At 44.4% G+C, this 22349-nt stretch overlaps 2 protein-coding genes and 5 non-coding genes across 7 annotated transcripts in view; 3 read left to right on the top strand and 4 right to left on the bottom strand.

Moving 5' to 3' along the window:
* Fcgr3a (Fc fragment of IgG receptor IIIa) overlaps positions 1–1639 on the top strand; it is an 8607-nt gene extending 6968 nt beyond the window's left edge. Inside the window, exons 5-6 of the mRNA XM_005348786.3 lie at positions 1095–1272; positions 1435–1639. Of these exons, the coding sequence (XP_005348843.2) occupies positions 1095–1272; positions 1435–1504 (248 nt within the window). The 3' untranslated portion in view covers positions 1505–1639. The remainder of the gene's footprint in view (positions 1–1094; positions 1273–1434) is intronic.
* A 2317-nt stretch (positions 1640–3956) lies between these two features.
* On the bottom strand, positions 3957–19302 carry Hspa6 (heat shock protein family A (Hsp70) member 6). The gene is given in 6 exon segments (XM_005372477.1): positions 3957–4108; positions 17843–18537; positions 18539–18731; positions 18734–18863; positions 18865–18987; positions 19039–19302. Coding segments are annotated over 6 exon segments (1557 nt in total).
* Trnan-guu lies at positions 4501–4574 on the bottom strand. The gene has a single exon. It is a non-coding gene; the product is annotated as a tRNA-Asn (tRNA).
* On the bottom strand, positions 7720–7791 carry Trnad-guc. The gene has a single exon. It is a non-coding gene; the product is annotated as a tRNA-Asp (tRNA).
* On the bottom strand, positions 8655–8726 carry Trnag-ucc. The gene has a single exon. It is a non-coding gene; the product is annotated as a tRNA-Gly (tRNA).
* Trnal-cag lies at positions 9262–9344 on the top strand. The gene has a single exon. It is a non-coding gene; the product is annotated as a tRNA-Leu (tRNA).
* Positions 19303–19695: 393 nt separating the features above from the next.
* Trnag-gcc lies at positions 19696–19766 on the top strand. Its single transcript has one exon. It is a non-coding gene; the product is annotated as a tRNA-Gly (tRNA).
* Positions 19767–22349: the final 2583 nt, after the last annotated feature.

Below are 22349 nucleotides of genomic sequence, written 5' to 3' on the forward strand. Positions count from 1 at the left end.
TCTCTCTCTCCCTCTCGTTTTTCAAAACAGGGTTTCTTTATGTAGTCCTGGCAATCCTAGAACTAGCTCTGTAGACCAGGCTGGACTTGAACTCATGGAGATTCACCTGCCTCTGCCTCCCAAGTGCTAGGATTAAAGGCGTGCACCTCCACTACCCAGCTGTGAACAGCATTTATAAGGATAATACCCAAGGTTGTCCTCTGATCTCCATATGCATGCACACAAACACACACACACTCAAACACATACACACTCACTTATACCTATGCATACATACACAAGTGCACACACAGAGACACACACAAATACACGAGCATATTAACACACACCACATGCATGCAATTTTTAATTGAAAAATATTGAACCCAGGGCTAGAGAGATTGCTTAGTGGTTAAGAGCACTGGCTGCTCTTCCAGGGTTCCTGGGTTTGACTCCCAGCACCTACATGGTGATTCACAATTGCAACTCCAGTTCCATGGGACCTAACGCCCTTTTCTGGCCTCTGTGAGCACCAGACATCAACCTGGTACACAGACATGCCCATACACATAAAATTCAAATTAAAAATAGCAAAAGTATTGAGCTGGACTTGGTGGCGCACATCTTTAATCGCAGCACTCAAGAAGCAGAGGCAGGTAGATATCTCTGAGTTTGAGGACAGTCTGGTTTATATAGTGAGTTCCAGAACAGTCAGGGCTGTATAATGAGACCCTGGCTTTAAAAATTAACTGAGAGAGAATGAGAGATAATAAATAAAAAAAAATAAAATAAAATACACAAATCAGTCCCCTTTCTAGAGGACAGCAACATGACAACTTCACGGCTGTCACGTGACTCCTGTAGACAACTTACCTTGCCAAGCATCCCCTGTTGTGCCACCACCGAACAAGCAGAAGCAGTGACTAAGTGTGTGGCCTGCTGAGCTCCCGCCTAGGTCGCACTAGGATGGAGATTCAGTGAAGAACTGGCCCAGGCTCTCCCACGATTCCCAGCAGGCGTCAGGAGCACGGTCTGGCAGTGTCGACCTCACTGTTTAGTCCAAATCTCTGCCTTAAGGAGAGTCACCTTTTTCATCTCTCTATTTCCCCTACTAGGTCCGACATTGTCATCCACCTCTGCACCGCCGTGGCCTCAGATCACTTTCTGCCTGCTGACAGGACTCTTGTTTGCAGTAGACACAGTGCTGTGTTTCTCTGTGCAGAGGAGTCTTCGGAGGCCAGTGGCAGACTATGAGGAGCCCGAGTTGCACTGGAGCAAGGAACCCGAGGACAAGTGAGCTCTTATCTTGTGGGGGGGTTGAGAGTGGTGACGTAGTACCTAGGGACCTCTCTGTGGACTCACCACCTCATCTACATCGGGCATCATACGCTGAGCAGCAGGAACACGACAAAGAAAGGCCCCTCCCCCAACCCGGTTTTCTTTTTGTCTCTAAAGGACCATCTCTGGGGAAAAGAAAAGCTTCAGATCTTCGAGAGCCGACAGTGAAGCCCCAGAGAGTACGTAGCTGCCCTCTGGAGAAGTGACGCTTCAGAGTTTTACACATTTCTATCCCAAGCATTCCCTCATAGCGAAGCAGCAGCCTGGGCTCTGGGTGGTGACCCTTTTCATGCTTAGCAATTGTTCCCAAATAAACTTCTGTAGAAACGTGAATGACTGCTACAGGCTAGTGGGACAGCTGTCTGCATCTCTTCCTCAGGCCTGCTTGCCTTCAGGGAGCCCCCAGAGTGTGGGAAGTCCAGGGGACCTAGGCAGAGCAGCTGAACTCATGAGGTAGAGAGCTAGGAGCTGGGAGAGGGGAGGCCAGAACCAGTTGATGATGATTTCTGGGGGAGGAGGGAGTCCCTTTCTTCAATAGTGGAGCCTCTGTAAATTCCCCTTGTTCCACTAGGTAACCAACTCCCTGTTCGCATGCAAGTCACCCAAATTATTAAACTCAGTGGAAAACAAGCAAACAAGGCACAAAAGAAAGTTGGAGGGGGAAACTCTTTAGAAGAAGAGGGGCTTCAGTGGGAGTGGGAAGGGGTGAACCAAGGTAGCGAAGGGTGAGAATTGCCACCATAACTGGGGCGTTCCCTGACAAGTCAGCAATGCCTGCGGGTTGGTAAAGGGCACGAACCACTCTGGAGAGAGCTTCCAGGAACAGTGCCTGCTTTATTGCGTGGTGACAGGCACTTATATAGTGGAAACGTATCGACAGCGATTGTTTCGTACCTTACCTTGGATTGGATAATGAGCGCTCATACCACAAGGGTCTCTATGAGGAAGAATCACACTAAAGGAGACACGGAAAGAACAAACAAGCCAGCTACTGGCTACTCACGCTACTACAGAACTCAGTGTTCTGGCTTCGGGGACGTGGTGTGCCATGTGCTTATTCGGAAGAGCAGTATATATATATTTAGATTTATTTATTTTTATGTGTATGAGTATTTTGTCTTCTTGTATGTATCCACACCATGTATGTGCCTGGTGTTTTCAGAGGTCAGAAAGAGGGAGTCAGATCCGCTAGAACGGAGTTTCAGATGGTTGTTAGCCACCATGTGGGTGCTGGGCACTGAATCCAGTGCTTCTGCAAGAAGTGCTCTTAACCGTTGAGTCATCTCTCCAGCTCCATGTCAAATCATTTTTTTTTTCTAATTGTAAAGAGCAGGGGAAGGAGCTGGAGAGCTGACTCATCAGTTAAGGGTGTTTGCTGATCTTGCAGAGGCCCTGGACTTGATTCCCAGAACCCTCAGCGTGGTTCACCAGCACCAGGCACCAAACGCAAACATGATGTGCATATGTGTGCAGGCAGAACACACATACACATAAAATAAAATGAATCTTAAAAAAGAATGAAATAACAGGGGAGCCTAGAGCAGCCCAGGGAGACATCACCATCTGAGCCCGGGATAAGGTTATATTTCTAGTCCAAGAGTCACGACCAAGTGAGTTAATAAGAAGCTGCACGTGTGACATCGGCTTGAGCTGTCAGGGGTGTCTCCACCGCAATTGGAATGGTCTCAGAACATGTCATATTGAAGTGTCTTAGTGTGTGGCTCTAGGGCTTCTGTCAATTCTAGGCCATTGTGGGGGTGGGGTAGGGTTGAAAAGAAGCAGCAAATAGCTGGGGTTGTGCCAAGTGAACACATACAGGTAGCTCAGGGTCTGAACAGGGAAGAGACCACAAACTCCCACAAAGGAATGGTCAGAAGGTGAGGACAGTTCTGCTGACCAAAGTCGTCTTAGTAAAAGTTAGAAAAGGCACCGAGACTATAAAAACCAGCTTTTCTGTTTCTATGTCCCTTCCCAGAATCATCTGATTTTAGTCATATGCTCTCCCTATTGTACCTAAGCGAAAGACGGCAAATTGGAGAGTTTCCCTAAAAGATCGCTAAAGGACATGCACCCCCAAATCAATTCAGGCTGGACAAATTCTTCTGCTCGTCAATCCAGGCCTATTGAGCTCACACACGAATAATAGGAACGGTCTAATTTTGATTGTTGTCCGGGTTAGAGACACAAGTTAGTTTTCAGAGATGGAGTATGTATAGCCAGCCCAGTGCAGGTTGGGGCCCGGAGGGTTCTGAGTTTGCTCCGAGCGTTGTTTGGAGCCGGATACGTGTGCCATCATTCAGGGGGAGGGACAAGTGTGTCTATGGCATTATAGCAAGAGTGTGTGTACACATAAACCAAGACCAAGTTGGGTCCCTTCCTCGCCTACAATGTGCCAGCAGTGAGAGTAGGTGCTGAAAAGATCACGTGAACAACTAACTCAGTTTCATCCTGGATGCGGAAGCTCTGGTTCTAGCCAGAACAAGCAGGTATCGGGAGAGTGGAGAAGCCGGCAGAAAAGGTTCATTCTGGGGGAGAGCATGAAAAGGGAAGTTTGCCAGGCAAGAGAGAAAGAAGTTGGAAGTCCAGGGCGACGATTTAAAAGCCAAACTGCGAATTTAGGAGGTGTGGTTCTACTAGGTCTAAAGGAGGCAGTGAGGGAGAAGAGGGATTCTGCGGGCCACTCGCTCTAAGACATTGCTGTCCGAGCTAAAGAGATGGTATTGAAGGAGTTGGCGCCGATCGGATGCGGAGTTAACAGATTCTGGGGGCGGCTGTCGGAGCTGAAAATTAACTGAAAAAGGAAACCCCTCGTGCTCCTAGCAGATGATGCCGAGATTAAGGAGGAAGTAAAGGGTGACACGTGACAGCAACGGAGGGATTCGGGAGCAAGGAAATACGAAGGAAAGCTCAGTTTTCTCAGGACAGATGAAGAAGTCTTCGGACCATTAGCATTGAACGTCCAAACTCCCAGAGTAATCAGCTTTCAGATGTAATTTCTACAGTGAAACTGTAACCTTAACCGCGAAAAGAGCAAAACAGGTAGGTCGACTAGTTTCTTGACCACAACATAATATTAAGAATATCAAACACAAAGCTCCTTGAGGTTAGCAGAGGAAGGTAGCTAGCGTTGAGTTCCTTGAAAGACAGATTACTAGAATGTGATGTATACAAAAGACTCCTGTTCGTCCCTGGGTGGGCTCGAACCACCAACCTTTCGGTTAACAGCCGAACGCGCTAACCGATTGCGCCACAGAGACAGGTGGTACTCACTGCGGCTGTCAAGTCAGTTCACTAGAGAATACATTGGTCGGCTACATCTGTCAAAAATTGTCTCTGAAATTGAAGTCGAAACTGATGGCACCCTACCGCAAATACGGTAAGAAAGGGAACCTGTGACTGTTTCCTAAGTAGCAAGTCCGGGTTCTACCCACCGAGGCTGAGGATAGCGGAGCACAAGACGATCAACGAACCGAGAGCCTTAAGGAAATCCAAAATGGACGCTCTCTGAGTTTGGGAATTCATTTGGTTTTGCTCAGAAACGTTACTGGTCTAGATAATTTACGTGTGCAAATGTGCGTGCGTAAGTACTGATATATTAACTCATTATTTTTAACACAGTGACCGCGTTTCCAGGCATGTCTGGCAAAAAGTACTAAGGGTTCTTAATTACAAATCACACCGACGGTTTTGAAGTCTACTGGAGTGTGAGTCACCCAGGCGAAACAGGAAATTTTAAAATTCTTGCAACTTAACGACGTTATCAATGACACACCTGCAAATGAATATCAAAGGGCGTATTCCCCTTATTCTACTGCCTTCAGTTTAAGGGTCCTCATCAGGCTGGGGTCTAATGAGCCGTTTTCTGGATTGCCCAGGTCTTAGGAGTTCCCTGGAGCCTCCACACAATAGTACCTCCTTGCATATGTTTCTGTGGCACCTTTTGTTAATACTGAGATTCAGTTTAAGTGGAGATCAATATTTTCAAAGATTTCATAAAAACATAGATACCTTATATGCAGAAATTATGTATGTATATATTTATATTTTGTGATGCACACATATGTATATGAGTATATGTGTATGTGTGTATATATGTATGTACACATATATAAAATTGCTACATGACCTTTCCATTGAAATTGTTTTGGCACTTTGTCTAAGTGAGAATGGTCCCCATAGGCTCATATATTTGAGCGCTTGATCCCAATTGGTGGAACTGGTTGGGAAGAATCGGGTCGGGATATGTGGCCTTGTCGGAGGACCTGTGTCATTGGAGGGGTCAGTTTTGAGATTTCAAAAGGCTGTTGCCAGAGCTTTCTCTGGGTTTTGTTTGTGAATCGTGATGGAAGCTCTCAGCTATTGCTCCAGTGCCACGCCACGCCAAGCCAACATATCAGGAAACACAGCACACCCCATGACTTAACTACACATTGCACTGTTTCATTAAGCCTCAACCTAATTATAGGTATCATTCTAATAAGTGGTTTTTATATGGTAGAGATAACAGATACTAAGTCTTCACTCAATATTTTAAAGGCCAAAAGTTGGAAGGAGTAAATCCCAGAAAAAAGAGTCACGTGAGGGAAAGTCAGTTCTGAAAACTAAAATAAAACAAAACCGCCTCTCAGATCCTTGCCTGTCTCCTGAACTGGACACGTGCTAGGGGGATTCTAAGGTAGCCAAGGTGAACAGTGCATGTGAACGGCTCAGATCCCACACAGCTCAGACAGCAGGAAAACACTGGAAACAGCATAAATGTTCAAAACTAAGAAACTGTGCTCTACAGCCCAACACAAGGAAATGATGGAGAGCATGTTTTAGGCTAATATTTAATATCTGTAGAAATGGAATGATTGTAAATAAAAAGTCAAGCAGATTTAAAAAAAAAACATCATTATCCATCCGTCCAAACTCGTGAAATGTTCAACACTGAGTGGACTAAGGAAACTATGTCTTTGGGTGCTTATGATGAGTCGGTAGAGGTCACCAACGGTAAAAAGCAGATCACTCTAGTGGGAGAGTCTATACGCGTGTGTAGAAGAACTCTGGGATCGTCTCTAACTCCACCATGAGGCCAAGGTAGCTCTAAAAATTAGTCTTATCTAAAAGCTAGCAATACGCACAGTTTTAGCCCAACTTTATTTTCAAAATACACCCCTCCTCCACTCCACCCCACCCCACCCCCAAAAGCCCAAGGGAGCTAGCCCCAGACGTAAACTCAGCACAGAGCGTGCAGGAGACCGTGGGCTCCATTCCCAGCCCTGGAAGAAGAAAAGCCAGAGAAATAGCCAGCAAAGCATGCACAGATCGTTCCTGCACGGTGAGAGTGGGGTGCCTTTTATCTGTTTGTTCTCCATTTTTCTGCAAGGGGTATGTATTACAGGAAAGCAAATGCACACATTTTTTTTTCAAAATGAGTATATGAACATATGCTACATAACCAGGTTCTTTTACACATGTAATCATTTACATTCAAAACAACCATTTAAAATAGATATAATTAACACACGTGCACGGGGGTGGGTGGGAGGGAGGGACAATAAAAGAGGGGGGGAGGGAGAGATAGAGAGAAAGAGCCCTACCAGAAGAGATAGGGGGAAATCCACTGAAAATAACATAAATGCTCAGAAATAAGAAATTTGTTAATGGAATTGTGGTGTAGTTATGTTGTTTAACACAAGAAAGCAATGAAAACAAATGCTGAAATTGGGGCTTTACTAGAGTGAACAGTTTGAGGTCAGAGAGCTGAGTTTGGAAAGCTGTTTGACTGTACAAATCACATTCTTCCCGGTGAGGGAGTGTGTTTTGCAGGACTTTAATACGAAAGGGATCTCAGCGATCATGGATCCAATGTACGAATGCAGAAAACAATCTTGCCAAAGCAATCAAATTATTTCCCCAGAAGCAACATTTCCTTAGTAGTTTTAAACAGCCAACATTAAAATAAAAGATAAGCCTCCCGATTTTCATTCAGCCCAGCGCTCCTTCTGTGCTAAGTTCAGAGAGGACGTTTCTGTTCTTGTGTGTCGCCTGCAGGGGTGGACTGATGTTTTCCATATTTACATCCTGCAGTGTGGCAGTGGTAAGGATTTCGGACTTGAAAACTTGGTCTAGCCCCCGCAGCCACCTCGCTAAGGTGTAGCGCCATAGATGGAATCATCGTGAAGTACAATATTTTAGGAAGTGTGAAAACATCTGAACCCTAGCGACAGGCGGGGTTAAGTAACTGCACTTACTGAAGGGTCGCTTCCCCTTTCCTACTAACTTGGTTAGAGAGAGACAAGGTCTTGAAATCTAAGCCCTGAGTTTTTAAAAGTGATTATCCCTCTTTAATAGGAAGGCTGACCAAAAATTGATGGAAGGGATAAAAATGGATTAAAAAAAAAAACAAGGCTTGCTAGTCTCCCCGTCGGGGAATCGAACCCCGGTCTCCCGCGTGACAGGCGGGGATACTCACCACTATACTAACGAGGACGACTATGCAAAACCTCTTAAAGTAGCTGCTCAAGAAAAGTACCTTTCAGCAATCTGCGTACTCTTAAAAGTAAAATTTTGTTTTTATTGTCTAGATGAGGTAATGTGAACATTTCTTGTATCTGCCAATTTTCTAAAAGTAAGATGAAACAGTAGAAAGAAACAGGGTCCTCATTAAAATCAGTGGGTCCCAAAAAAAACCCAGAAAAGTGAAAAAGGGATTGAAGGGAAAAGGGAGGAATCTAGAGAGAGGGAAATAAAGGAGGGCGCGAGGTGAACGTAAACAAGTCGTTGTATACACATGTGAAATTATCAAAGAACAAACTTAACCAGTAACAAAGACATGAGAAGTTTAATAAATTCTATTCGGCCTCATACATTCGAAATATGATTTCGACATGTAATCAGTAAAAAATTATTAGATTTTTCTTAGTATCTATGTAAATTTCATAAAAATATACAAATCAAAACCACAGATATGCCTGTTCCCTGCTTAAAAGTTCTTCAGTAGCCGAAATAAACAGACATTTAGTTAATGGCTCCATTAATTACTCATTTCGATTAGTTCAATTAAAATCAAATTTAAAAATGCGATCCTTACACGCACCGCATTGTTTTAAAACGCTCAAGAACTCACTCCTGCTGTATGAGCCTCTCGGATACGGAGGCCTATGCGAATATGCAATTCTGACAAGAGATCATAGACTCCAGAAAATTTTCAAAACAGAAAAGATAAAGTTAACTTCAGGAACCCAGTCCGGCCCCAACTTGGCGGGGCTGGTTTCATTCAAAGATCTGAAATAGAACATTGTGTGAACCGTGTCCTACGTAAATAAACTGAAGGAAACAAAAATATGTAAGGATGCGTTGGCCGGGAATCGAACCCGGGTCAACTGCTTGGAAGGCAGCTATGCTCACCACTATACCACCAACGCAACGTGTCCTCCTACTTTCTCTAGTCTCTCTAATGCAAGTGAAAATTTCCCGACCGCGGTTTGAATCGGTTTCTGTGACCTTTAAAACCAGTTTTGTAAGAAAACTCTAGCAGAAGCCACTTTCTCTTCTCAGCTGCTCACAGTCCGACACTCCCAGCTCGGGGCTCCGCACCCACTTAGCTCCACCAGGCAGTAGTACCCAGAGTCCAGCCGGCACGGGTTCGGTTAGGCGATTTAGGACGGAAGGTGGGGAGGAGAACTGACCAGTAGGAGATCCTCCCCGGGCTGACTCGGCCCGGGCGAGAGGCGATTGAAAGGTCCCCAGAAGAGATGGAGATGGAAAGTTAAAAGTGATGAGGAAGTAGGAGATAGGAAAGACCTGAGACCCACTTTCACTTCTTCTGCTTTGTAAAAGCGTTCCGGGGAAGCTCGCTTTTCTTTTTATTTGAAATCATAGACAAACGAAACACAGGTAAAGGGTGCGTCACCAGTGTTTATCAGCTTATAAGAAAGTATGGAAAACGTCCTGACGGATGTCAGGATGGCCGAGCGGTCTAAGGCGCTGCGTTCAGGTCGCAGTCTCCCCTGGAGGCGTGGGTTCGAATCCCACTTCTGACAACACTTACTTTTATTCCTATCATGACTGAACACCGGCATTTATGGTATGTTTTGGAAAAAAGAATCCCTATCCCTTAATTTGTTACAATTATCCCAACTCTTCCAATGCTGATGTCTTCAAACTTTTGTAAGCATGAAATTATTGTCTTGCCCAACCCTACCACCAATTCTAATTAAGTAGATTAGCTATTTAAGTGGATGTGCTTGCTATTTCATACAGCAGAACCGAGAAAACTCATGTCTTCATGACATCCTTTTTTAGAGGATCACAAAAAAAGCACTTTCTGTTTTCAGAGAAGCTTAATGGGGCAGGGGATCTTCTTGACAAGAGGGGAAAGCTGTTAAGAAGTTGACTGTAACTGTGAGGATGGGTACAGCTTCAGAGTAGTTAATTAAAGTTTGCCAGACATAGCCATATTCTCTGTCACTGACCAGACTATGACTCTTAAAAATGTTTTCAATCTTCTGAGTCTTAATTCCCTTCCAAATAAAATGGATATAAGAATTGATAGTCTATTCATTCTGGATTCTGGATTCAGATTCTGTCTCAGGTCTGCTGACTGCCCCTGACAAGATACCCAGGTAATTGGAATGCATATTAAAGTTTCAGAAGATCTGGCCTATCCTTTTCCCAGGGTGATGCTGACCTAGAAGGGCCCTTTCCCTTGCTTCTCAGAAGGCTACTTTGTACCCTGTATCATTTAAGCATTTACAATCTGTCAAAACTGTATTACAATATTTAAAGGATATAAAGTCACTATGTTTAAAAAAATTAAAGCAGTGCATTTTCAGGAGAACCCGGTAAGAAAATAGATATTAGACATGTCAGAAAATTCTTAAACAGAGCAGGAACCAAGCATTAAAAGTAGCATCAGCTGTGGTTAGTCAATTGACAGATGTACAGTATACTCAATGCTATAATGTATCAATCATGTCAGGGGAAAAAAAATCCACTTCCCCCAGAAGGCACAAGTTGTTAAAGGAAAACCACAGTGTCAAGGGTAGACTCCCTCTCTCTGAGTTATTAGAGGGCCCAGAGGCCGTTGCCAGCCCACTTGGTTGCCCACCATGCTATATAAGTAGGACCCCATTGCTGAAGACACAGCATGTTATAGCTTCAAGGCACAGAAAGAGCAACCTTGAACTGATCAGCAATTTCCTTCCTGATGGCTAACTTTCGTGTTGCTAGGAGGTGTTATTCAGGCCACAAGGACACACAGACATACATGCACACACAGTTAAAATAAGTTCTGTTTTAAAAGAATCATGCCACAGGGACATGTGCTCAACTATGTTCATAGCAGCTTTGTTTGTCATAGCCAGAAACTGGAAACAACCTAAATGCCTCTCCACTGAAGAATGCATAAGGAAAATGTGGGACATTTACACAATGGAGTACTACACAGCAGAAAAAAATAATGACAGCTTGAATTTTGCAGGAAAATGGATGGAGCTAGAAAACATTATTTAGAGTGAGGTAACTCAAGACACAGAAAGACGATTATCACATGTATTCACTCATAGATGGTTTTTAAGCACACAGCAAAGAAAGCCAGCCTACAAACCACAATCCCAGAGACCTTAGACAACAATAAGGACACTAAGAGAGACTTACATAGATCTAATCTATATCGGAAGTAGAAAGTAGAAAAGACAAGATCTCCTAAGTAAATTGGGAGCATGAGGACCTTGGAGGAGGATTGAAGGGGGGGGAGAAAGGGAGGGGAGCAGAGAAAAATGTAGAGTTCAATAAAAATCAATTAAAAAGAAGCTAGAACTAATGACCCAAGCAGTGATTTAATTAAAAAATAGATAGATAGATAGATAGATAGATAGATAGATAGATAGATAGATAGATAGATAAAAAGAGAGGTGCCCACTGGTGTGATAATGGCAAGAAGGTTATGGGGGTAACCAATCACTTTTAGATTGGATTTGAGGCCTGTTCCATAGGAAACGCATTCCTGGTACTGTAAACGTGGTTAAAGCCCACGATGTGTAAAACCCAGAGACAGATATTGGGGTTCACCATGAAGATCAGAAAAGCACAGCAGCCAAGCCACTAGAGAGCTTTTACCTCTATGACATCTCCAGACTGAAAGAGAGAGAGTTCCTGTCTCATCCCACCTTATATAATCTCCTCTCTAGAGCTGGGATTAAAGGCGTGCACCACCATTGCCCAGCCTCTATGGCTAACTAGTGTGGCTGCTGGGATTAAAGGTGTGTGCCACCACTGCCCGGCTCTATGGCTAACTAGTGTGGCTGCTGGGATTAAAGGTGTGTGCCACCACTGCCTGGCCTGTATGGCTGATTAGTGTCACTGTTCTGGTCTTCAGGCTTTATTTATTAAAATACAAAGGAAATATCACTACAGATGTATCAAACTGCCTTCTAAATACTTTGGTTTATATACACAGATTCGAGCCGCTCTCAACTTTGCCAGAGACGCTTCTGTCCAATGGGCAACAGCTAATGCAGAGACTCAAGACTGGTAAAAAAAAAAAAAATGCTGAAAATTTGACTGGGGGCTGGTGAGTGTTCAGCCCGAAATGGAACATCTATGTGGACCTCCCAAGATTCAGGGAACACCGAGAAAGGGGGCAGAAAGAATCTAAGAGCTGGAGGATGGGAGGGAGGCTGTAAAACGTCGTCTTACGGATATGACATGTCTATTGCTCTCAGGAACCCACAGCAACTGTGGGTACCTGGACAAGAGCAAGCCAATGAGAACAGTCAACATCCAGCAGACTGCACTAACCAGACTCAGTGAGGAAAAACAAAGAGGAGAAGACACGAAGATTAGAAGGGGTATGTGCGGGGGGGGGGGGGGGGGGGGGGGGGGGGGGGAGGGCTGTTGATGGGAGGAAAGGAAGCATGAATCTTCAGAACCAATAGGACAAGATACATTATATGTATGTATGAAATTGTCAAAAGATAAATAAAAGATGTTTAAAAAATAAGAGACCATGTGGGTGCCAATAATCAAAATGTACTCTGTAGGTATGTGAAATTGTCTATCATCTATCTGTCTGTCTATCTATCTATCTATCTATCTATCTATCTATCTATCTATCTATCTATCTGTAAATAGAGTCTCACTTTCTAGCTCTGGCTGGCCTAGAACTTGCTAGTTGGACCGGCTTGGCTTCAAAACCAGAGGCATCCACCTCCCCTCTGACTCTTGAGTGCTGACTAACAAGTCCTATAAAAGAACACATTTAATAAAAATGTGTCTTTAAATTAGACAACCAGGGCTGGAGACACGGCTCAGCAGTTAAGAGCACTTGCTGCTGTTCCAGAGGACCTGAGTTTGGTTGCCAGTACCCATACTGGACAAATCACCATCGACTGTACCTCCAGCTCTAGGAATCCAACAGTGCCCTTTTCGGGCCTCCTCAGGCTGACGTTCACTAATGCATATAATAAAAAACGACACTCTTTAAAAAAAAAAAAAAAAAAAAAAAAAAACCTCAAAATTAGAAGATCGTTTATAAAATACCTGACCTGTCCTCAAAAGTGTCAAGACCATGAAAAATAAGGCTGAAACTATCACAGGGTATACAGAGGTTAGGAAGCATGTAAGACAGTGTAATGTGATATTGGACACTGAGTTCTGAAACAGAAAAAGGAGGCGTTGGTAGGAAAAGTGAAACCTGAATAGAGTCAACAGCTCAGCTAGCAGGAATTTTCCAATGTCATTTTCTGAAGTTTGATAAGTGTGTCATGGTGATGTAACATCTTAACAATAGGAGAAGCTGCCTGGCAGACATGAAGTAATTTTCCATAGTGTCTTTGCAATTCCTCTGTTAATCTAAAATTACTGCAAAACAAGAACAAACAAACAAACAAAAACCTTGGAAGTAATTGCCTCTGAGGAAGAATTGAGAGTAGGGCAAGAAACTGCCCATAGCAGTATTTGATTTCTTAATAATGGGCGTGTATACTGATTTAATTTGTTCTAATTGTTTGGAGGAATTGAGTAAACATGGTTGTGATGACGATAATCAAAGTCAGACTGAGGGAGTGAAGGAAGCCCTGAGGGAGTGAAGTCCTGAGAAAATACGTGCTGTTGACAAGGATACAGCCGTGTCAAGGGCCGTAGGAGACAGATGGCAAAGCTCCTGAGTGTGGATGTTGACAGTGTGTGCAGAAAATGTCCACCATAGCTCTCTCCCCTGGTTGTTTAAGGCCTGAGACTGCTCCTAGTGAGATAAGTCTGCCTCCTTATTCAGCTGTACGCAATGGCCTTGCTCACTCTTCAGCTGAACGTAATAAGCACACTGAGCTGCCTGGGTGCTGTGGTTTCTCCATCAAAGAGCCTAATCCACTCTACTCTAGCTTTCCTGGGTGTCCATATATTTGTGTGTATTTGTCTTTTCTTCATTCCCTCATTGCCTCCTGCCAGGTCAGTTCCTAAGGCCGTGCAAAGGCCCTAAGACTGTATCATACAACCAAAGGATATATAATGGTCAATTATATAAGAAACACTTTACAAGCCGGGCGGTGGTGGCGCACACCTTTAATCCCAGCACTTGGGAGGCAGAGGCAGGCGGATCTTTGTGAGTTCGAGACCAGCCTGGTCTACAAGAGCTAGTTCCAGGACAGGCTCCAAAACCACAGAGAAACCCTGTCTCGAAAAACCAAAAAGAAAAAAAAAAAAGAAAGAAAAAAAAAAGAAACACTTTACAAAGAAACTAAACCAAAATGGTCAACAACAGCCACTTAAAAATAAGTGCAAGCTGAGTGATAGTGGCGCACGCCTTTAATCTCAGCCCTCGGTAGGCAGAAATTGGCGGAGCTCTGAGTTTGAGGCCAGCCTGGTCTACAGAGTGAGTTCCAGGACAGGCTCCAAAACTACAGAGAAACCCTGTCTGGGGGGAGGGGGGAGTAGAATTTAATTTTCTTAAATCTTGCTGTAGACAATTAATACCACACATTTTAGGAGAACCAGAGGTATTTTTTTTTTTTAGAACAAACACATTTTTTTTTCAGAACTAAAAGAGAAAGCCTTGCTGTTGAAATGCTAAAAAAAAAAAAAAAAACAAAAAACAAAAAAAACCTCAAATCCTATATCATTGTCCCTCTTTGAAAGAATAGGTTGAAATGGTTAATGTTATAAGTTAAAAAGAAAGGAAGGGGGTGCTCTAGGCAACTCTGTCCTTCTTGGCCTATCTTCAATGCCTTTTTCCCCCCAGTTGCTTTTAATATAAAGCCAGATTGAAAAGGTTTTGGATTGGTTGCAGGCAAACAACACAGTTAAAAATGACATCCAGGGACATGTGGCTGGGTAGTGTAACCCCCTCTACCAGAAAGGGCTTATGTGATGCAATACAATGTAGCAAGCTCTGGGCCAACTCACTTTCCTTTCTGAAGTTGAGGCACAGCTCAGGGGACTGATAGAGCTGATGGACTGAATGGGGCTGAAGCCATGCAAGCTTCTCCTTGTCATTTGCCTGACTGGGCTGGAGGATATTTTCCCAGTTTCAGCCGCTTGAGAATGGGTCTTTACGTCAAGCAGTCCCCCTCTCTGTTCCCATAATAACTAGATGACCTTGAACAAATTGCTTGACCTCCTTGTACTTTAGAATATTCATCTTTAAATAAGAGGTTGGTAAGATGACTCAGCACACAATCCTGATGACCTGAGTTCTACCCTAACTTCACAAAGTTGTCCTCTGACATCCACACTTGTGCTATGTGTGTGATAATAATAAAGCCTCACGATATTGCTATTGGATTAGTTGGGTATGCCAAATGTCCGTCACCTAGTTGGTACTCAGAGAATAACAGCTAGTAACAACTAATGTCTGTCAACAGTGTGTTAAGTGTCTAACATTCCTCTTCACCTTTTACGTCTATTGAGTCCTCACAACAATGTGGAGGAATGCTGTTGTCAACATTCCCAGTATGTAGAAGGGAATATTGGAGTCTGGAGGGTTTGATTTGCCCAGTAGTTTATGGCGGAGGTGAACAGCTAAGCAGTCTGGTATGCTGATATTATTATCCTCCTATTCGGCTGTTACCCTCACCAGAAATCAGAAGAGACCATTCTCTTACAGAGATAGAACCAACCTAAGTTGAATTACCTCCCCAGACCAACTCTATCATACCTAAAGACTTGGGTGGTCTTATCTCCAACAAAACAATGAAATGGCCTGCTTAAAAAACAGTCATGTGCGTGGGCCCAGCCTGGTGGCCCATGCCTTTAATCAAAGCACTCTGGAGACAAAGGCAGGAGGATCAAATGAGTTGGAGGTCAGCCTGGTTTTACATAGTGAGTTCTAGGCCAGTCAGGGCAACATAGTGAGACCCTATCTCAAAAGACACCAAAACAAATGAATAAACCAAACAATAATATAAACTATTTATTAGTGCGATCAATGCTGACCAACTAAACTTTCAAGCTTTAGTTTTACCTTAGGGTCACCTATAAGAACCATAGGCCTTTTCCAGCACGATCATCACACCACTGTGCCCCTTCACACTTTTTCACTTACCCTGTCTCCTCCACATAGAAATCTTATATACGATGAGGTGTGTGCGTTGGTGCCCTTGGAGGTCAGAGGTATGGGATTCCCCTGGAGCTGGAGTTACAAACAGTTGTGAGCCACCTGATGTAGGATGTGAGACCCAAACTCAGGTCTTCTACAACTTACACTCTTAGCTGCACCAGATCTCTAGCCTTTAAGATATATATATATATATATATATATATATATATAAAATAATGGGCTATGTTATGGCGTCTTCACACATCCATGCCATTCTGCTTTCTTCTCCCTCATCGCTCCCCAACTCTCCTTCCTTACGCCCCCGTTCCTCCAGCTCATTCCTTTTCTTCTCATAGTTACTTCCCCTTTGGCTTTAGTACATTATTTCATTACTATTTTGCTTAAGATCTTTTCTTCCGCTCTCAGGTTCCCCTTTCAGTTTTGTGGCACGAACATGCACAAGCGCCCATGTTCCCAAATATTGTTTATAAATGTTCTTTTACATTTAAAAGGGGATATGATATAGATCTGGATAATTTACATTGGTATAAATTTTATTCTATTGATATAAACTTAAGGTCAATTTTGTTATATGTATATGTACTTCTGCTCCTGATTAAGGTATTGTGATTATGTAGTTCATTTAAAACTGTAATGTATAATTAGGAAATATAGGTTGTTAATGGATAATCATCAATAATAGTCAAGCTTGTAGTCATGTTAGTTAGATTTTCTAGATATATACAGATATATTTCAGTTAGATAGGCATTCTTCATATCTTTCAAAGACTACAGAATATGGCATTTTAAATGTTTTAATAACTTAGGACTTTTTATGACAATGAGACACATCTGCTCCTGGCAGTGCCAGCTACTTCAAGAGAAAGATGGGCATCGAAGAGGATCCTTATGGAATTTGATAGCCATTCGGGCAAGAAACTGCTCTTGCCTGGATGTTGCATAAACTGGACACGAAGAACACGCAGAGAGAGGACTGCTGAACTTGCCTAAGGTGAGATGGTCTTTAAGGGTTCCTGATTTATGAAAGAGTCTATGAGACATTCTGCAGGACACAGAAAAAAGTGACTGAACTGTCTTTGAATTTTTCTGCTTCATGGAAATGTCTGCTGGATACTATGGGCCTGTAGGCTGAAGATGGATGCCCCAATGGTAGAAAAAAAAATTTGGGTGACTGTCCAGGAAACGAGTTGTCTCTGTCATTTCTAGAGTTTTGGAAGTTGCTTACTTCTTGTTTAATTAGGTAATATTATATCCTTCTGGAGTCTTTGATGGAGTTGAAGAATGGATAGTCATAATTTTAGTTTTCCTTAGTTAACTGTAATTCTTGCTTGATAACTGTTTTGTTATATGTAATTTTGCTATTTTAAAGTTAAAGCCTTCCTTTTTGTTTAACCAGAAAAAGGGGAAATGATGTAAGAGGATCTTCTATCTATCTGTCGTTTCATTGGTTAATTAATAAAGAAAACTGCTTGGCCAGATAGGTCAGAACATAGGTAGGTGGGGAAGATATAACAGAATGCTTGGAGGAAGAAAGCAGAGTCAGGCAACCGCCATGAAACTCCGGCCCAAGATGGATGTGGGTTAGAATCTTCCCGGTAAGCCACGACCCCGTGGTGATACACAGATTACTAGATATGGGTTAAAGCAAGATATGAGAGTTAGCAAAGAAGAGGCTAGATATAATGGGCCAGGCAGTGTTTAAATGAATACAGTTTGTGTGTTGTTCTTTCCGGGGCTAAGCTAGCTGTGTGGGGAGCCGGGCGGGACAAAAAGCAGGCCTGCTCGCCTCATCACTACACAGAATGGCCTCAGACTCAGAGATACTCCTACTTCAGTCTCCCAAGTGCTGGGATTAAAGGTATGCACCATCATGCCTGGCAAGAAGTGGGCTTTAAAAAAATTAAATAACACAGACCTCAATTATAAAACATAATGAGGAAAAAAAAAAAAAGCTCCCAGTTGCCAGGGCAAGATACCCCGACTCACCTCTGAAGTTACAAAGTGGGATTATAGAAGAGTCTAGAACACCCGTAAGTCCAGCCCTTACAGACACAGATGACTTATCACGGCAGGTCAATCGATCAACTTCCTCAATGATGGGGTCAGTACTAGGCCTCTCCTGGCAAGCTTGAGGCCCAGTACTGTTACCCCTAGGAACACCAGACGGCGCATAAAGCCTACGGAAGATGGGGCAGCAGCTCTGCACCAATGTCCTCTCCTTGCCTGCCACCCGGTTGTGCTCTACCCAGGCCAGGATTTCCTCACACTTGTCTCGCCCTTTGCATCTGTCCTCTTCTGAACTCCCTTCCCTACGGCTGTCTCCCTGCAAGCAACTCTTTACGTGGAAGACACGAACTTCCAGAAAGTTTTCTGCAGCCACTCTGTCCCTCTGAACCTCACTCTCAGCCTTGTGTTGTTCAGACTCACGAACCATCCTCTGTACTTCCTCCTTGCTGAGCTGGCCCTTGTCGTGGGTGATGGTGATCTTGTTAGCCTTGCCTGTACTCCTGTCGGTGGCAGAAGTACTTAGGATACCATTGGCATCTATGTCAACATTCACTTCCATCTGGGGAACTCCACGTGGAGCAGGAGGGATGCAACGGAACAGTTTGCTGCTCTTTGTCACAGCCCTCTCACCCTCATTCACCTGGATCAGGACCCCAGGCTGGTGGGCAGAGTAAGGCTTGGGTCTGTTTGGCAGGGATGGTGGCACTCCGTGGGATTAATGTGGTCATCACCTCACCGTTTCCAACCCCAGAGTCAAACAAGGGAACGTCATCCAGCAGGAGGAGATCCTGCACCTTCTCACATTTGTCTTCCAACAACACAACCATCACCACAGCAGCCCCAGGGGCCACGGCCTCATCAGGCTGGTGTTCTTGTTCAGCTCCTGGACGTCGAAGAAGTCTTATAGACGTTCCTCCATCTTAGAGATGTGGGTAGAACCACCCACCGGGGTGACCTCATGGGTTTGGGCCTTGGTCAGCTTGGCATCGCTCGGGGTCATCTTCCACGGCCTCCAGGGGAGTACAGAAAAGGTCTGAACACAGTTCCTCAAAGTGGGCACGAGTAATGAAGGTGCAGAAGCCTACATCTTCGAACAAGAAGTTGATCTTCAAGGTGCCACTTCCCTAGGGATAGGCATGGCTTCTCGCTCTCAGATTGGAAGAGGACTCGGATGCTCGAGGTGGCGGAAGCTGGTACTGCTCCGCTCTGCTGTTCTTTCGCTGTCTCTCAAGCCAGCCAAGCCGGGACGACCTGGTTGGGCTTTTATCCGGTGTGGGAGCCCCGACTCCTCCTGCCCTCGCAGCCGAGAACCTTCCCACACCTTCTGTGTGCACCAAGCGACCGCGGACCCAGACACAACCGGCCGCGATGACTGCCGCAGAAGAATCGGATCCAGGGATCCGGAGAGGCGGAGTGCAGAGTGCCTGGCCCCCATCCATCGCCGGTTTTGACTCAGAGCTGCTGCAAAAAAAAAACACACAGAAAGTTTCAGTTGTTCCGGGCTAGTTCTATAGGTGACAGCCACAAGTCCAGGTAGCAGCGCTGTACTCCAGGTTTCGGTTTGGAGGGCAGTCCTGAGCATGCGAGAGCACGATGCCCGCCACAGAAAATGATGCCTCAGAAAGCTCGGCGCGTGCTCCCACGGAATCAGAACCATAGCTTCTAAGCTAGGAATGTAAACAGTGGTGTGGGGTTTGTCTTAAAAGAAATAATTCTGGAAACACGAGGACTGGCTTTTTGAACTTCGTTCAAGGAGAATGATTACATAGGAAGTACAACCAGCAATAGCAATAAGCTGAAATAGGAGTACAGTAAGACATTTGTTGTGTCTGGCATTGGTGGTTCAGTGGTAGAATTCTCGCCTGCCACGCGGGAGGCCCGGGTTCGATTCCCGGCCAATGCACTCCTTGTTTTTCAATTTTGTTTCCTTTTTTTTTCTCCACTCTCCCTCCGGAACGTGGGGTTCTTTCGATTTGACTCTTTTTCTTTCACTGGTTTACCACTGAGGAACACAAACTTAATGCTGTGGTCATGGGATTCTGGAACCTAACTGAGCAACCCATGAAAACGCTGCACATAGAAAAGCCTGCATTCTACTCCTGGTTTTGAGACCAATCCTGTAAGGTTCCTCTCCCAAAAAAGCATCGTCCTCAGGGTGTTTTGGAAAGACTTCTTGTTTTTATCTGTGAGCCTGTTTTTGTTTTTGTTTTTTCCCTCAGACGGGAATGACCCCAGAATTCAGACTTAGAATAAATTGCTGTAGCATCAGTCCTTCATACGTTCTAAAGCAATGGTTCTCAACCTTCCTAACGCTGCAACCCTTTAGTACAGTTCTTCATGTTGTGGGGACCCACAACCTTAAAATTATTTCTGCTACTACTTCAGAACTGTAATTTTGCTACTATTATGAATTATAATGTAAATACCTGATATATAGAATATCGGATATGGGACCCCTGTGAGGGTCCTTCGACACCCCCAAGAGGGTCACAGGCACAGGTTGAGAACCACTGCCCTAAGGCTGATGTGAGTTCACCAAGCAGTGAAACCGCTTTACTTCCCACTGTCTGAGGTTGTGAAGACTGAGTCTTTTTATTGTGTCCCATCTATTTTAATTCAGAACATTCCATTTCGACTGTCTGATGTTAGACTTATATTGAAATTCAGATTCAAAAATGCCTTGAAGAAGAAGCTGGATCTCTCTGTCTCTCTGTCTCTCTCTCTCTCTCTCTCTCTCTCTCTCTCTCTCTCTCTCTCACACACACACACACACACACACACACACAGAGAGAGAGAGAGAGAGAGAGAGAGAGAGAGAGAGAGAGAGAGAGAGAGAGAGAGAGAGAGAGAGAGAGAGAGAGAGCTTCACCAGGAAATACAAACCAGGTTCTCCTAAAGTGATACAGTCTAGGGGTCTTGATCGAGTTCGTTTTCTCTGACAGTTAAAGAACTAAAAGGCAAGAAAAATCTCAGCTCAACAGGTGGTGGTGAAGAAACCGCAAGCACCACAGACAGGAGCAGCAACTGAAGAAACGTGTTTATTGGAGGTGAGGACACACACATGCTTCAGAAGACACACAGAGAGAAAGAGCCTCCTCACAGCGCGAGGGGGGTGGGGGCTCGGAAAGCCGGAAAACCTAGCCTCTTCTAGAGAATCAGAGTTCCCTTTTGCAAGTTCTCAGTCTCTTAGATAAAAGAACCTAAAAGCAAACTCATAAAGAAACTCAACGACTGCTTCATTAGAATTTGAGGGAAAACCACAGAGTGGGCCCTCTGCAAACCCCAGAAGCTGCCAGGAGGAGGGAGATGGATAAGTTGTGCCTTTTGAGATCAGCAATGGAGGTCTGCAAGCAGCTATAAAAGGAGGCTGGAGGTCATCAAGAAAACAGTAAGAAAGACAGGTATCACTGGCAAGCACACTTAGGATTCTGGTCAGCATCTTAAGAGAAGATTAAAAGGTGTGGGGGGGGGAGGCTGGAAGCGCACGGGAGGGAGGGCTAGGCGTGGTGGCCCATGCCTTTAATACCAGCACTCAGGAGGCAGAGGCAGGTGAATTTCTGTGAGTTTGTAGGCCAGCCTGGTCACATAGGGAGTTTTAGGACAGCCAGGACTACTTTTCAGAAGAAGGAGGATGAGGAGGAGGAGGAGGAGGAGGGGAGCAAGAGGAAGGAGAGAGAGAGAGACAGAGAGAGGGGGGGAGGAGAGAGAGAGAGGAGAGAGAGACTAATTCGTGGGAGGAGGGAAGTCACAACATACTAAACGAGCATCAATCACTGATTGATGATAAGTACGAAGGAGAAAAACAAAGCAGTAAAGGAGATTTAGGAGTGTGGTACAGGAATAAGGTTATACTACTGAAGAATCAAAAAGCCATTACTGATGGCATTTGAATAAAACCTGAAAGGACATTATCTTAGCCTGTTTTCTGTTGCTATAGAAAAAGACTAGGTTCTTTATAATTTTTTTAAAAAGCTTTTTTAGTTCACAGTTACAGACACTTTAGTCCAAGTTCAAATGGTGGTCACATTTGCTTGGCTCCTTTGTGTCTCTCTATGCATGGCAGACAAGAACAAGTAAGGGCGTTGGTGAGAGAGAAAGCTGCTAAGCTGCAGGATGGCTTCGCTATTCCTCCTGGAAAGCATCAGTCTCTGCACCGTGGAGGCACAGATCAGCCCTTGCCATCTGAATGCCACATAGGTCTCTGCACCATGGAGGCACTGAAACTGAACGCCTCCCATCGGTCTCCACCTCCTAGCACCACTGCCTGAGGATCAAGCCTCAGCCTGAGTTTTGCTTGGAACAATTCACGATTAAAGCAAGGACGAGTGCACAGTGAAACAGGACTCGGGCTTCTGTAAGCAAGGGCACCCCTGAAACGGAAAATGGCAGTGTGTGGAAGCCTAGATGTTGCCTTCAAAGAAGAGCAAACAAGACCAAGAATAAGCAAGGAAAAGCAGAAGGAAATGAGATCAGAGCGGCAAGATCA

The sequence above is a fragment of the Microtus ochrogaster genome, chromosome 6 (genome assembly GCF_000317375.1).
Source record: "Microtus ochrogaster isolate Prairie Vole_2 chromosome 6, MicOch1.0, whole genome shotgun sequence".
NCBI classification, from domain to species: Eukaryota; Metazoa; Chordata; class Mammalia; order Rodentia; family Cricetidae; genus Microtus; species Microtus ochrogaster.